The sequence below is a fragment of the Calonectris borealis genome, chromosome 23 (assembly GCF_964195595.1).
Source record: "Calonectris borealis chromosome 23, bCalBor7.hap1.2, whole genome shotgun sequence".
NCBI lineage: Eukaryota > Metazoa > Chordata > Aves > Procellariiformes > Procellariidae > Calonectris > Calonectris borealis.
The window spans coordinates 3,703,654-3,716,956 of NC_134334.1; the positions used below are offsets into that span (position 1 = coordinate 3,703,654).

Consider the following 13,303-nt stretch of genomic DNA (forward strand, 5'->3'; position numbering starts at 1 on the left):
TTCTCCTTACAGATACAGTGATAGCACAGAAAATCAGGGGTGAGAGAGATTTTGGTCCTTCAGGCAGGAGCAGTTCTAGTTAATGTATATCAGACTACATAAGGATTTTTTCAGTCTTTGTATAGTTCAGGTAACAGTTGCCAGCTATATTTGTGAAGTACGGTGGGGTACGTGGGCATTTAAACACTGCCACGGCTGTGTAAGGCACACGGTAAAAACCAACTTAAATTCCTGCACGTTCAGAACAACAGGCATGAGAAAAATGTGCAGGTGCAGTTTATAGGGTCATGTATTAAGATTTAGCCTTTTGTACATAAATATATAAGAAAACATTCTTAATTATAACAAAAAAATATTTAGCCACTTATTTGTACATAAATATATAAGAAAACATTCTTAAAAATAATTATAACAAAAAATATTTAGCCACTTATTTGTACATAAATATATAAGAAAACAAAAATAATTATAACAAAAAAATATTTAGCCACTTATTTCTTTCTAATGGGTGCATGGCTAAAAAGGCCGTAGCTTTTCTAGGTCTGCATGGATTAGAATTTTCAGTGCCTTCTAAATTGCTTATGTACTCAGCAGTGAGATATCTTTATTCAAAGACTGTTTTGGACCTACAACTGATACAAGAGGAGTCTTTCCTCTGACAAGCCATGGAGTGATAGGATTTTCTGCTGCTGTGACTTGTTCCCTTACCGAGACTCTCGTAGACTACGGTTGGGATGATGTCTCTCAAGACTTCGCAGTTGGTATGCAGTGCTGGGTTTGCGTTCATCTCCAGAAGCCAGACCTAGGAAAGACGAATGCCGATCAGGAAACCAGGCAGGATCTCCGTAGAGTCAGAGCAGTGCCCTTTCACCGGCTTAGTGAAGACCTTGGGAGGAAGGAGTACTAATAAATCCCAGCAAAATCCCATAACACAGGATGCCGGCAGGACAGAATTTTCGTAAGGTCTGGACGAATTAAACAAAGTCCCTTTTTGCATACATTTACGTACTTGAGAACAACACTACACAGTATTTTGTGTCTCCAGCTGATGCTCTTTAGGTTAACTCTTGCTCTGTAGGTGTGTAAAGGCACTGTGTTACTTAACATACCAGTTTCCAAAACAATTGAGTTTTTGGGATACCATGAAATAAAGTTATAAGGAATCTAGGAATCGTTTTGATTTGAGGCGGACATGGGATCCAAACTAAACAAACACGGCCCTGAGTTTTCAATGAACCCTTGACCTTGATTTCCTGGGTAAGCGTTAGTTTCAGGTAGAAACCATGTAAGATACTGATTTTACGTATCTATACTAATCTCATCTCCATTTCCCTTTGAAAGGCCAAGGTCTGAAGCTACAAGCTGCAGAATGTGATGGTCCAGTTACAAATCTGTGCATGTAATTCTGTTTACTATTTCTTTTCCCTATAGTGAGACAAAATAATCTGTTCACTTCCTGCCTCCACCATATGGTGCTGCATCTTGTGTGTAACACGTGTAGGAACTATTCAGCATTTTGTAAGGAAGGATATTTAAGCATGTAACAGCCCCAGGAGAATTTTACTCACTTTTAATTGATTTTAAAAAATAATTTTAATTTTTTCTTTTTTTTTTCTGAAGCAGCAATGAGTTTGCTTGCAAGTACCTGTGAAATGAAGTCTAAGCATTTGGTAGATTTTGACAACATGATAGCCTTCACTTTGGCACTTTATTTTGCTAAGAATAAAATACAACAATAATTTTCACTTCTTTGAAATACTTTATTAAGCAAATGAAAAGACTGGTAAGTGAGGGCAGTGAAATGTCTCGTGTTTTTTTTTCTAGAGGAGAACTGGAACAGCTGCTCAAAAAAACCTGCTTTGCAGATGCCAACAGAGGGCACCTAAGTAACATATATTCTTCTGAGTAAGTGTTCTTTTTCCTGTTCGTAAGATTTTGTGGTGACAGACAAACTCAATGAACCTTCATAATTGTCTGATTAGGTTTTGGTTTCTTCTTCGAAACAAATAAAACTGACAAACAGCAGGAAGAAAGTTCTCTGTGACATCTGTCATGCTGTTCATCTTCTACATCCCCCTGTACTATCCGAAGGTCTCACAGTTTTTAAATGCTCTTAATCTCTCCACAACAAAGCAATTAATAAATGCCCTTTGTTCTATTTCAGGAGGAGCAGAGAGAATAAGGCCAAGATTCACTGTACCTGTGTGAATATCCGTAATTTCATGGGAATTTCATGTAGAATGAAGTTCCTGTGCTTCTCCCTGCAGCTGGCACGCAGGTGCCTTGCTCAAAATTTCCTAGCAAACATATGACAAAGAAACGAAACCAAAACCCAGAATGTCTGTCCTCGACTTCCTAACCATGGACCGTCCTTTTTCTTCAGGCTTTTCAAGTGGTGAGAACAATGAGTGCCCTGTGGCTTTGCTCAGAAGTGCTGCTCTGGATGTTTCTCGGGGATGAAGAGGTTACTGCTCCCTGCAGCCTGCCAGTACAACTCCATGTTCTGTCACATCTTAAGCTTGCTCTGTCAAGACATCACAGGTAGGCCTAAAAACTTTAAATAGTAGGATTTTTCCATAGGTTCTTGAACAGCATGCCGACTGCAGCCAGATCCTGCATTACACCAGGGGGTCTCGTTTCTTGTTCTTTGTATACAGCTAGATGCACTGTTAGCACCTGCTGAATACTTTTTATTTTCATCTAGTTTGATCACTATTGTAGTCTCATTGCTGTAGAACCATCCGCCGCGCAGCAGTTCCGTGTCTTTCAAAGGAGCATTGGATGATGAGACTAGGCTCTGTCACGTGTTGACGTGGTGGCCAACAGACAGCATGAGACCTGTCTCAAGGGTCCTTTCGCTGCCAGCACGGGCAGAGGTGAGACTTCTTGGTGTGCAGGAAATGCATGACTGAGCCAGAGTTCTGTTCTATTTCTGATCAAAAACCAGTTAGTTTATTTAACTGTGTGGGTCTTTGCTGGAGCTCGCCAGGTGGAAGCTAAACATCCTGCTGGGGTCTCAGGGAGGTAGAGGGCATCGGTCCATGCTCCCACAGGCTCCGAGTGACTTGATAGCCAAGACTGAATGGGAATGTATATATCTCCCTACATCAGAACTTGTTCGTAGAGAGGATGGCTGTGACATGCTTCAAAGCCCAAAGCTATCCACAGCATTTGTGTAGCAGTAGGTGTCCAGGGAGCCTGACCTCTGGCTGGAGGTTTAAGCAGCACGGAATCATAGAATCATAGAATCATTTAGGTTGGAAAAGACCTTTAAGATCATTGAGTCCAACCATAGAAATACCAATCAGAAATAGGAATAAAATAACTTGTTCTGTGTCCTGTGTGGACATAGCTGAAGCCACACGCACAGTCACAAACCAAGCACTGGAAGGGCTGCTCAGATGTTGCCGACCCAAAAAGGGACCCACTTAGCGATAGTGGAGACCACAGGCTAAGGCAGTGGGGTTCTGTTTTCCACAGTCTTAACAAGCTTTTATCAGATTTTTTTATCATCGTGACCTGGAGTGGGCACAACCAAGTCTACAGTATCCATGTGGTACCTCAGACTCGTGGGCTGGATGAAAAGCTGTGTCGTTCAAATCAAAGGAACCGTCCCTGCTTTAACTAGGGGTTTGGGTGTTATCTTCATTTATGTACATCTATCACAAACTGGCAAATGGCTTATCTATGTTCAGTCTGCTCTCTACTGATAGCTGAAGCCCTTTACGGCTGATAAAAAATTTACACATCTGTCTTCTCAGCTTGCCTCTGGAGAGAAACCCTTTTGCTCAGCTGATGCAATGCTTTCTGAAAACAGGTTCCTTGAGCATTTAAATGACACTGTCCTAAGCTGTGTAGTGACGTAGGCATTTACAATGCAGCACAAGGAAGCTCCAGAAAACAGTAGGAAAAAAGCCAACAATAGCAAAACCACATCCATCGCTTCTGCTCCCTCTCCTCTTAAAGTACTTCATTCTTTTCTCAGCTTACATATGAATATGCAAAGCTCTACAGAAAGCTGTGGTTTCTCAGCAGGCCCTGCTTTCATAGTCTGTGCTTCTAAGAACTCTGAGGCAGGAAAAACACCTTCCAAAGACTGAATCAGGATGCTGCAGGGCCTTCAAGAATTATTAGGAATGATGCTGGGGACATTTATATCTCAGACAAATACGGAAGAGGGAAAGGCATGATAAGCTATAGGACTCAGTCAGTATATAAATCAGTATAAAGCAGATTCTACACATGTCGTGAAATAGGATGACAGGGGGAATAAGGCTGTTGGGTATTACAGGTGGAGAGGACAGGATGGCAGACCAGGAATTGTAATGTCAGCCCACAGAAAACTGGGAGTTCGCTGCACCGACCAGTGTTAGCTGTGGGTTGAAGCTGTCAGTCCTGTGTCCAGCTGTTGTACACTGCAGCACTGCAGGAACAGAAAGAGTAGGTTTGTTGCTCCCCAGCCAGGGCAAGAAAACATGGACAAAGCTATGCTAAATAAATGCCTGAATCTCCACATTACTCTCTCTCAAAGGGAGGTTCCAGGTTCCGACTAACTCTGCCACCGCTAAGTGTCCAGAAATCCTCATCATTCTTACAGATAATACCTGTCAAGAAACAGATTTTGTTTATCTCTCCATATGTAAAATACATGGGGACGTAATGGTCTTTAAACGCTGAAGTTTTTAACTAGCCAAGTAGGAATTGCCACAATAGAGTGATACTGGATCTTCTATTCTACTTAACGTTTACACAGCCAGGGCTTTGCATGCCAACGTTGCAAAAGACAATTCCCACTGAAATCCGAGAAGCACCAGTTTCTGTGTCTTTGCCGTTTACTCTCCTTTGCCATTGACTTCCTGTACAAAGGAGTCTATTGTTCGGTGCCTTACCCACTGCTGCATACATTAATTCCGTTCTTTCGTAGGGTTTGCTGTTCCCACTGCCCTTTGCTGGAATATGTTTGAGTTCCTTTCTGCTTTAGCAACAGCAGAATCTGCCAGATGGCTTTCTGTTATGTTTAGGCCAGGTGGTTTTGCAGGACTGTGCTGCGTTGAAAGCGCCTCAATCACTGTATTTAACATTTCCCTTTCCCTTTCTTCTGGCTTTTCTTGTCTGTGTTTCATTCACTCTTTACGAGTTTGAATTGTAATTCTAGCAGATTTTATAGACTCGGTGGGCTGACCTATTGCTAAGTGGTGAACCTACAGTGAACATGGAGATGCTGACACTGACACCTGAATCGATAATGACTGATTCTTCAGCATGGTGAGGGCGAGTGCTTCGTTGCCTTTGATGGATACTCAGCTAGTGTAAATCAGTATACTTCATGTGATGTTAGAGGCATTATGCACTGATTTATGCTGGCTGATCATCTGGCATGGTTTGGTTTCTAGAGAAAGAAAAAACTGAGTGGGCATTAAAATTCCCATACTTTTCCCTATGACCTCCACTTCCCTGTGAAAATTCTGCACAAAACAGTTTCAGCTGCAGTAAGTACTTTTCTTCCCATCCTGAGCTGTTAATGCCAGGGTTTCTCTGTGCAGTACATGTGCAGGCAATACAGGTGCCGTGTCTTGATGGTGGACAATGGAACTGGGAAAAAAAATGAATCCTGCACTTCATAGCTGACTGACTGAATGCGCTGTTTAATTCCTAGCACCAGAGCCTGTGTCAGCCATGCTGTACTGCTGGCATTAGGCGTCTGGCCAATATCATACTTAGTATTTGACGATACTGCATTCGTACCTTAAAGTTTTCATCAATTAAAAAGTCACAGCCGATGAGGTCAAAGTAGCCCAGTTTGCGATCCAGTTTGTGCTTGGCTGCCAGGAAGCACTGCAACATGATCTGCTGCATCCTTTTCTGAAAGGGAAGACAGGGAAGGGTCGTAACTGGTCATTGTGAGTGCCAAGGGCATAGGAGTCACTGTAAGTCACAGGTGCCCTCTTGGTTTAGGGACATTTTTTCTTCCCCTGCCTCCGGCAGAGCTCCTCTCTAGACTTGGAAGGATGTTGCATTTTGCAGAACGTATGTCCGTCCACTTTGAATTGATTGAAACCCCCTCTTGAACTTGGTTCTCCAGACTGCTGCGGTGGTGCGTGAAGGAACCTCGGCCCTTGTCCCTTGCTCAGAATGAGCTGTCTGCAGAATTTTTAGTGGTGTTCTTTCATTTAGTCATGTGGGGGTACCTAGATGTGAGCTGAACACAGCCATTTCTGACAGTGATGACTCACAACCCCCTCAAAGCTGTGCTGGACATAGTGCTTTAAAGAAGCCTGGTGAGCTACAGCAACTTGCAGTAGGTGATGCTAAGTTTAATTCAATTTGGAGTTGAAATGCACAGTGGGGAATTTCTGCATGAAGAGGATACCATAAAGTTGGCTGAAGTTTCTGATCCCCTGAGAAACTTGACAAATTCAACTAGACTTGCTTCTGAGCTGTTTTTCTAAACAAAAACATATTTTAACAAAGTTATTAGCTTTTTAATTTTTTTTGTATTTGGCTTTAAACTACAGCATTTCCAAAATGAACCTGAGAAAGCTGTGTCCTCTGCCCTTTTCATTTTCACCCCAGCAAGTCATGTAGAGAATTGATGCATCATTAGGCTCAGGCTGATGAAATGAAGTCTCAGGGACTCAGATAATTTCTTCACTTTGTTTCTTCAGTGAGAGAGGAAGATGGTAAGAAATCAAGCCAGTTGAGTCTTCTCATCTCTCCTCCATGACAAGAGAGGATCTAAGGCCTTGACATGATTTTCATGTGGCAAAATCAGATGGAAAGTGAGGGGTGAGACCAAGTCAGACAGGAAGGAGACCACCGAAAGTGTAGTCCCTTTTCAGGCTAAAATCTGTCAGGCTGGAGAGCTCTCTAATGTGTACTTAATTTTTTAATGCAGGACCACAGCATTGGGCCAGGAATTGCATTTTTATAGCTAGCGTGTACATTCTCTGTCTCAGCGGTTTACCCATTTTATTAAAATTAAACTCTCTGTGTCTTCACTTCTGTGTTTAGCATCTGCAGATAAATGGTTACCATGGGACCATCAATACCTTCTCACTCAGTGTGTGTGTTTCCTTGGGGGCTCCAGTGAACTGACAGGTTTTCTCCCTATTTCTGTCACCCTAATTAGGCAGACTAGCACACCATACACTTGCTTGCACTTACAGTAAACACAGTGAAAACCCAGTCTTTGGGGAGGCCGCTGGTTTTTCTGAACTTCTCATTAACGTAGCTGTTGAAGTGCTCCATCCGCCAAACTGTCTCATCTTTCAGCTGGCTGTACAGGGAGTTCTTCTTCTGCATGTACTGAGAGGTGGGGAAGCAGAGCAAGGGGAGGATTAGATTTCTGGCAGTGAAGAGTAACTGGGAACCAGCTTGCGTGGCAGACCTCCAACTACCCTGAGTTGTTCCAGGCGTCTGGAGTTGGGAAGAACCCCAGGATCAAGTTATAGGGAATAGAGCCCCTCACTAGCAGAGCTAAACCTGAGCAAATGGGCTGACTCCCGTTATACAACACTGCCACGGGCAGAAACGTGCCTGACCCACATGGACATTGTAGAGACGATTACCCGAGGTCTCTGCCAAAACGGTGTTTTCTCTGCCTGTGTGTCCGTGCTACGCCTGGACCAGGGGCTGGCAGACCGGGAGGGGTGCTTTCAAGTCGGAGTCATGATACTCTTTGGACTAAACCCGGTTCCAGTGCCTGTCTGCCTAATACTCTCCTAGAGGAGAGTCCATCTGGGAGAGATGTAGGGATGTACCCCCAGAGGAAACCAAGGTGAGGGCTTCTCTCTTCCGCTGTCTCATTAATCCCTGTGTCAGCTGGAGTTTATCGACAATGGGGTACGTTCGTTGTTCAATCAAAGGCAGGTCCCCTTTCCTGTGAAACAGCTGGGCTTGGCTGCAACTCCATCTGTGGGAGGGCTTGCAAAGCTTCTGGTTAGTGATGCTGTCTTTGCTGCCTCTTGTCTTTTGGAAATACAGTAGGAAAATGGCTGATTCCAGGTGGGATAAAAGGGTGAGAAGGGAATGAGGGCAGAATCAACTGTAATTTGAAGAAGTCTGACCTATTACCGGCCCCTCCTGTAAATCTCCTTTCTCTCCTCCCAGCAGGAACCCAGATAATTTATGTTCTGCTAATAAACACCTGTCCTTTGTTTAATATCACTTGTGCCATGGGATCCTACCCGAGCACCTGAATTCCCGTGTGGATAGCTCTTTAGCTGAGCAAACAAACTATTCCAGGAAAACAAGTGGCACACTGATAATAGCATATATTGCAGGAAGCAGCTACAATCTGCTGTCCTGAACTGCACTTCTGCAGGAACCGTGAAACTCCAACCGAACTGGGCCTGTCTGATCCCTCTCTAGGGTGTATTTTGCTAGTTCTCAGAACACAGCATGACACTGGGAGGAGAGAAGGGCTTTAAAAGCAAACTGTTTTCTTCCTTCCGATTCTTTTAATTCTCTCTCATCAGGGCCAGTTCTAACTGCTGAAGGGCCTCACTGGAAGCAAAAACGCAGGTAGATCTGAGCAAGGCAGGCTTCTATTTTGTATGAGAAGAGGTGTATGGGGGTGCAGGCCAGAACAGTCTTGTTCTGTTACAGCTCTCATTTGAGAAGCAAGACAAGCAAAGATGGAGATTTAAGAATGATGGCTCTTGAAGAACACATCTGCATCTTACATCATTATCATCACTGTGTTTAAGCACAACAGGATCAGCAAAATCCGTAGCCAAGGTTAAGGCTCCTGTGTGCGAGGTAGCTGCAATCAAAGGCTTCTTGCCCTAAGAAGCTTATGGTCTACAGATACATGAGAGAATAATGGCAGGAAAAAGAGGTCCAGGGAAAAAAATTGTCAGGTTAAGAAGAGAACTGGTCCATGGCAGAGAGCAGAACCTTGTCTGGTACTGCTTCTCTTCAGCCTTATTGCCGTGCCTGACCATAAGCCCACGTCCATTTCCTGGGTGCATGGATTTTGCATGCATGAGGCATTTATTTTTAGCCTTTCAAAAGTCTTTTTTGCTTCCCATCTCTGTCAACCGCACCCTCCCCTTCTTCTGGACTAAGCGCGCTTAGTTTACCTGATTGGTCAGATGAACAGTCAGATCATCAGAAGCGGCATCATAATTGACACAGGTCAACCGGACGTAACCCTGGGCAAAAAACAGCACGTAGGGTGCTGTGCAGGCAACGAGGAGGTAAGATCGGACATCAAACTTCTTCCCTTCCAGGAGCAGAGGCTGCTGAATATACCTGTCAGAGCAGTATTTCAACACGCATCACCAACAATTGCCATAATACATGGCAGTTCAAAGCTCACACAAAACCCCACGGCCAGTTCAGTTCACACCGCAGAGCTGACCTCTTTGTCCCTTTTTCAGCGCTGGTTTTAAGGTCAATGGCAGCAGAGGGCGCTGGCAGGAGAGGTTAGAAATGCCAGGAACAGCTCCTTTCAAGAGGAACAGTAGCTGTGCTGAGTCTCGGGAGCGGGAGATAATTAAAGATTTACTAATATTTACTGGAGAATATACGAAGTTTATGTCTGAACACAAAGAGCCCTTCATACAGCCCCATTGCTTTTATTGCCAGAGTGATGTAATCTGGGAATTGTTTCCCTTTATCATCAAAGGTTGCTGGATGTCTACATAAGTAACAAGGATATGCTGTTAAAACAATCAATGCTAACAACAGTTTTCAAAGGAATATGGAATCTCATTCTTCAGAGCATAGGCCATTCCTCACTAACAGAAATCAAGATGAGATCCGAGATAGGGTCCAACCACTTCTTCCCCTGGCACTGCTGCTTGTCCATGTCAAAGACCACATGTTGGTCTAACTAAGGCCCTTGGTCTCATTTTGTCAGGTAGTCGTTGTTTTGCTCCATATACCGGCTGCTGCATAAACACAGTCCAGCCTATTGCAGAAAGCCGGTAAGATCGTCATTCCAGTTCACCATTTTACAAATCTCTCTTACCCTTGTCAGTGAGGCCAACCCGTCCTTTGTTATGAAAAGAAATGTTTGGATGAACGTCAGCAGAGAATATTGCTTGCTTTGGCTAGGGCAGCTCTTGGCAAGGCTGCTGTGCGCTGTGTTTCTTGCACGGTGAAGATGCCAAGCCACGATGGCAGCATGTCAGGGGCAGTGTGAGGAACTGGTATCACCGCTTTGCCAGGACATGCACTACGTGGCAAAATGTGCTTTTGCCACGCCAGTACTACGGCGTTGTCACGAGTGTATCACATTGTCATTGCTGGCATGTCATGACAATGCCAGGCAATGCCATGCATGCGTGGGCACCTCGAAGTTTAGAGTGCCCTGTATGCCTAGCTGTGCACAACAAAGGCAACATCAAAGGCATCTGGGAACTGCAGCTCCTAGGAGAAATAATGGAAACATCTTTTTTTCATTTCTCTTTGAAAGTTTTATTCACTCATCTCAAAGCACTGAAGTGATTCAATTATAATGCATTCTTCAATTGAGGGAGGGACACTGAGGCAAAGGGAAGTCAAATTAATTGTGTAAACCTAAGCAAGTAACGTTCAGTAGCTGAAACTGTTCTCATGACTTCTGCTGCCTTATTTTTCCCTTCCTTTTTCTGCTGTTCGGCTACTCTACAAAACATTCTAGCAGTGGCTGAGAGGGTATATATTCTACAAAGAAGAACCTTCATGGTTCTTTTATTCATGCAAGGAATAAAAAATAAAACAACCCTAACCCAAAATTTTAGTGTCTGCTAGCCAATGCCTGTTCATTGAGGTACAGACTTTTGCAGCGTCGAGGTAGAGTTAAAAAGATATTTGGGAAGCTTTATTAGATTGCATGGAACAGATATTGTAGCTGTATAATTTGTAAAATGCTAGCTTTGTATAAGAACTGGGATAATATCTAATTTAAATTGCTTTGCACAAGGCTTTATGTTTAGCATTCATGTACAGAACTGTAGCATCTGGCCTTTTGAAGTCATTCTTAAATTTCCAGACAAAGGTAAACTCAGATCTTTCTGATGACAAAGATCTACCTTGAAATGACTGACGTGCAGGACAGACTAACCAGAGAAACAGCCTCTCTCCCACAGAATGAAATCTCATAGGTTGATGAGACGTGGTGTAGCTGTATTAAATACCTATGGAACCATTCAGCTCTCAGGGGCCAGTGTGCTTGATCAAGCACCCTACTCCCGCGCGAATTCCCAGGCTTCAGTCTCTACCTTTGCACTATTCTTGCCTGGGCAGCCTGGTATGGCACCCTCTTATTGAGCAGGTATTCCTCAGGGCTGTGGAGCTTGGCTTGAAGGGTGTTGACAGCAGCGGGATTTTTAAGCAGGAAAATTCCTCGACCTTGGTTAGAGCAGCTTGGTTTGCAGATCCAAATCTGTTCTTCTGCAGAGAGAATGAGTCTATTATAGTAATGTGGGGGGGTGAAACACCGATGTGCCCATTAGTGGGCGCTGAAAACTGCTCTCTTGAACGTATATGCATACACATGCATATAGATATCAATTATTACTGTGTATACTTTAATGAACATTTTAGAGAATCACATAGCTATTTAAATTGGTTGCCACCACGATTAAGACAACTCACCTTTGCAAAGCTCAAAAAAGGCATTTCTCTCATCTTTTAAGTCCAGACGAAAAGATTCTGGGAAGAATTCTTCCATCTTCAGTAACCTGTGGGAGAATCAAATACAAGTTGAAAACCCTATCCAACACGTTCATTCCTCTGTTACTTTCAGAAAGGATGGTTGCAAGTAGAAACTTGAGAAATGGTGCTTTTTTCCTGCTTGTAGACAGTTGTGTGTTGTATGTTCTTGCTGGGCTACCTCATCCCATAAACTATGTTAACGTTAAGACATTCTTCAGATGCTCAGTTTTTTGAAAACTAGTTGAGATGGCTTCAGGTAACTATGGTACAGCATTGCCATTTGGTTTTTTGGTAGGTCAAAAATATAGGAGCAGAAATGGCAATAAGCTTCTCTTATATTTACAGTGTCTGTGGCACAAGAAGTTGTGGCCTTTCCAGTAGGACGATGTACCCAAAACAGGGGAATTACTATGACTGTTGTCTTTGGGGGACCTGGCATTCCTACAGCTCCAGACATAGAAAAAGAAGATATTCTGTCTCTGATATATGTGCTTCTGGAAAAAAAGTGATTTTTCTAGAAGATAAGAAAGAAATAAAGCCCCATATACTTTGTATCCTGTACTGTTATGCATCCAGAAGAAACTGGTCCTTCATTTATGTGCTCTCACTTTCTCTTGGCATGTTTCTGGTCAAGGTTCAAAGAGGTGAGAGTTCTTACTTGGAATTAGAGCTCCTACTGATCCTTTTCATCTTCCGCTCTTGCTCTCTCAGGCAGCAGAGAAGCCCTATCTTACTGGTGAGGATTCCGTTGTTGGGAATCTGATAGAGAAGCTGTTCACCTGTATGAGGGGAAAAAAAAAAGCTTGCCTTCATTGTCCCATGCAGCAGAAGCTGCAGGATGAAGCTGACTTGATCACTGTTGACTTTCACCAATTTGCTTTAAGGCAGTAGTGACAACTCACAGAGCAATGAAATCGCTTGCTGTAACGTGTTTCTGTCCAACCTTGTAGCAGAGCAGACCGACCTGACGGGGCTTCATGAAATAGTGCATCCCTTGCCCACTCCAGAGATGCCGCTGCCGTCACACCGTTCCAGCTGCAGAATTGCACGGAGACATAGCCTATCTGCACCGCCGTATATTAGGCCAACTGCTGTAATGGTGCAGCCTGACAAAGAGCCACCACGTTGCCGTCAGAGCTGGCGGGAGGGGAAGGGCGGCTGCTGTACGTGGCCTGCTAAGGAGGCGATAGCGCACTCCCTCGGCAGCTCTGTGCCGTGATGCTCAGGCTTGCCAGGGCACAGGTCTTGACCAGCTCCCAGAAGTAAAAGAATTGCCCCAGGGGCTGTGCTTGGGGAGTTGTGTGTTTGTTGTGCCCAGTCCCGCTCCGAGGGTGCCAGCCAGAGGCATTGCTGTGGGAGTCCGTGATTTTATGCTTTCCTGGGGGGAAAGCTGGCTGGGCCCTGTGAGAGGATGCACTGATGAGACAAAGGACAGGGCGCAGATCAAAAAGTTGATGCTAATACAGCGGAGTAGTTTGGCTTTTAGTGACTCTGTTCTCCCTCGATAGAGATAGCTGGGCCTGGGATGCGTGGGGTGGCCCATCCTGGGCTGACTTGACTTCTGTCTTCAAGCGCACCCTTCCTGCCTTTTCTCCTCTCCCCACCTCCACTGCGGGGAGCGTCTCTAAATGTGGTGCACCCCCCGTGTGCAAGGCCT

General features: G+C 44.2%; 1 protein-coding gene across 1 annotated transcript in view; it reads right to left on the reverse strand.

Moving 5' to 3' along the window:
- The window catches only part of TTLL10 (tubulin tyrosine ligase like 10), a 40,628-nt gene that overhangs the window by 824 nt on the left and 26,501 nt on the right, over positions 1-13,303 (reverse strand). The window contains 7 exon segments of the mRNA XM_075171904.1: positions 709-802; positions 5,746-5,862; positions 7,165-7,305; positions 9,084-9,255; positions 11,211-11,382; positions 11,587-11,672; positions 12,305-12,425. Of these exon segments, the coding sequence (XP_075028005.1) occupies positions 709-802; positions 5,746-5,862; positions 7,165-7,305; positions 9,084-9,255; positions 11,211-11,382; positions 11,587-11,672; positions 12,305-12,425 (903 nt within the window).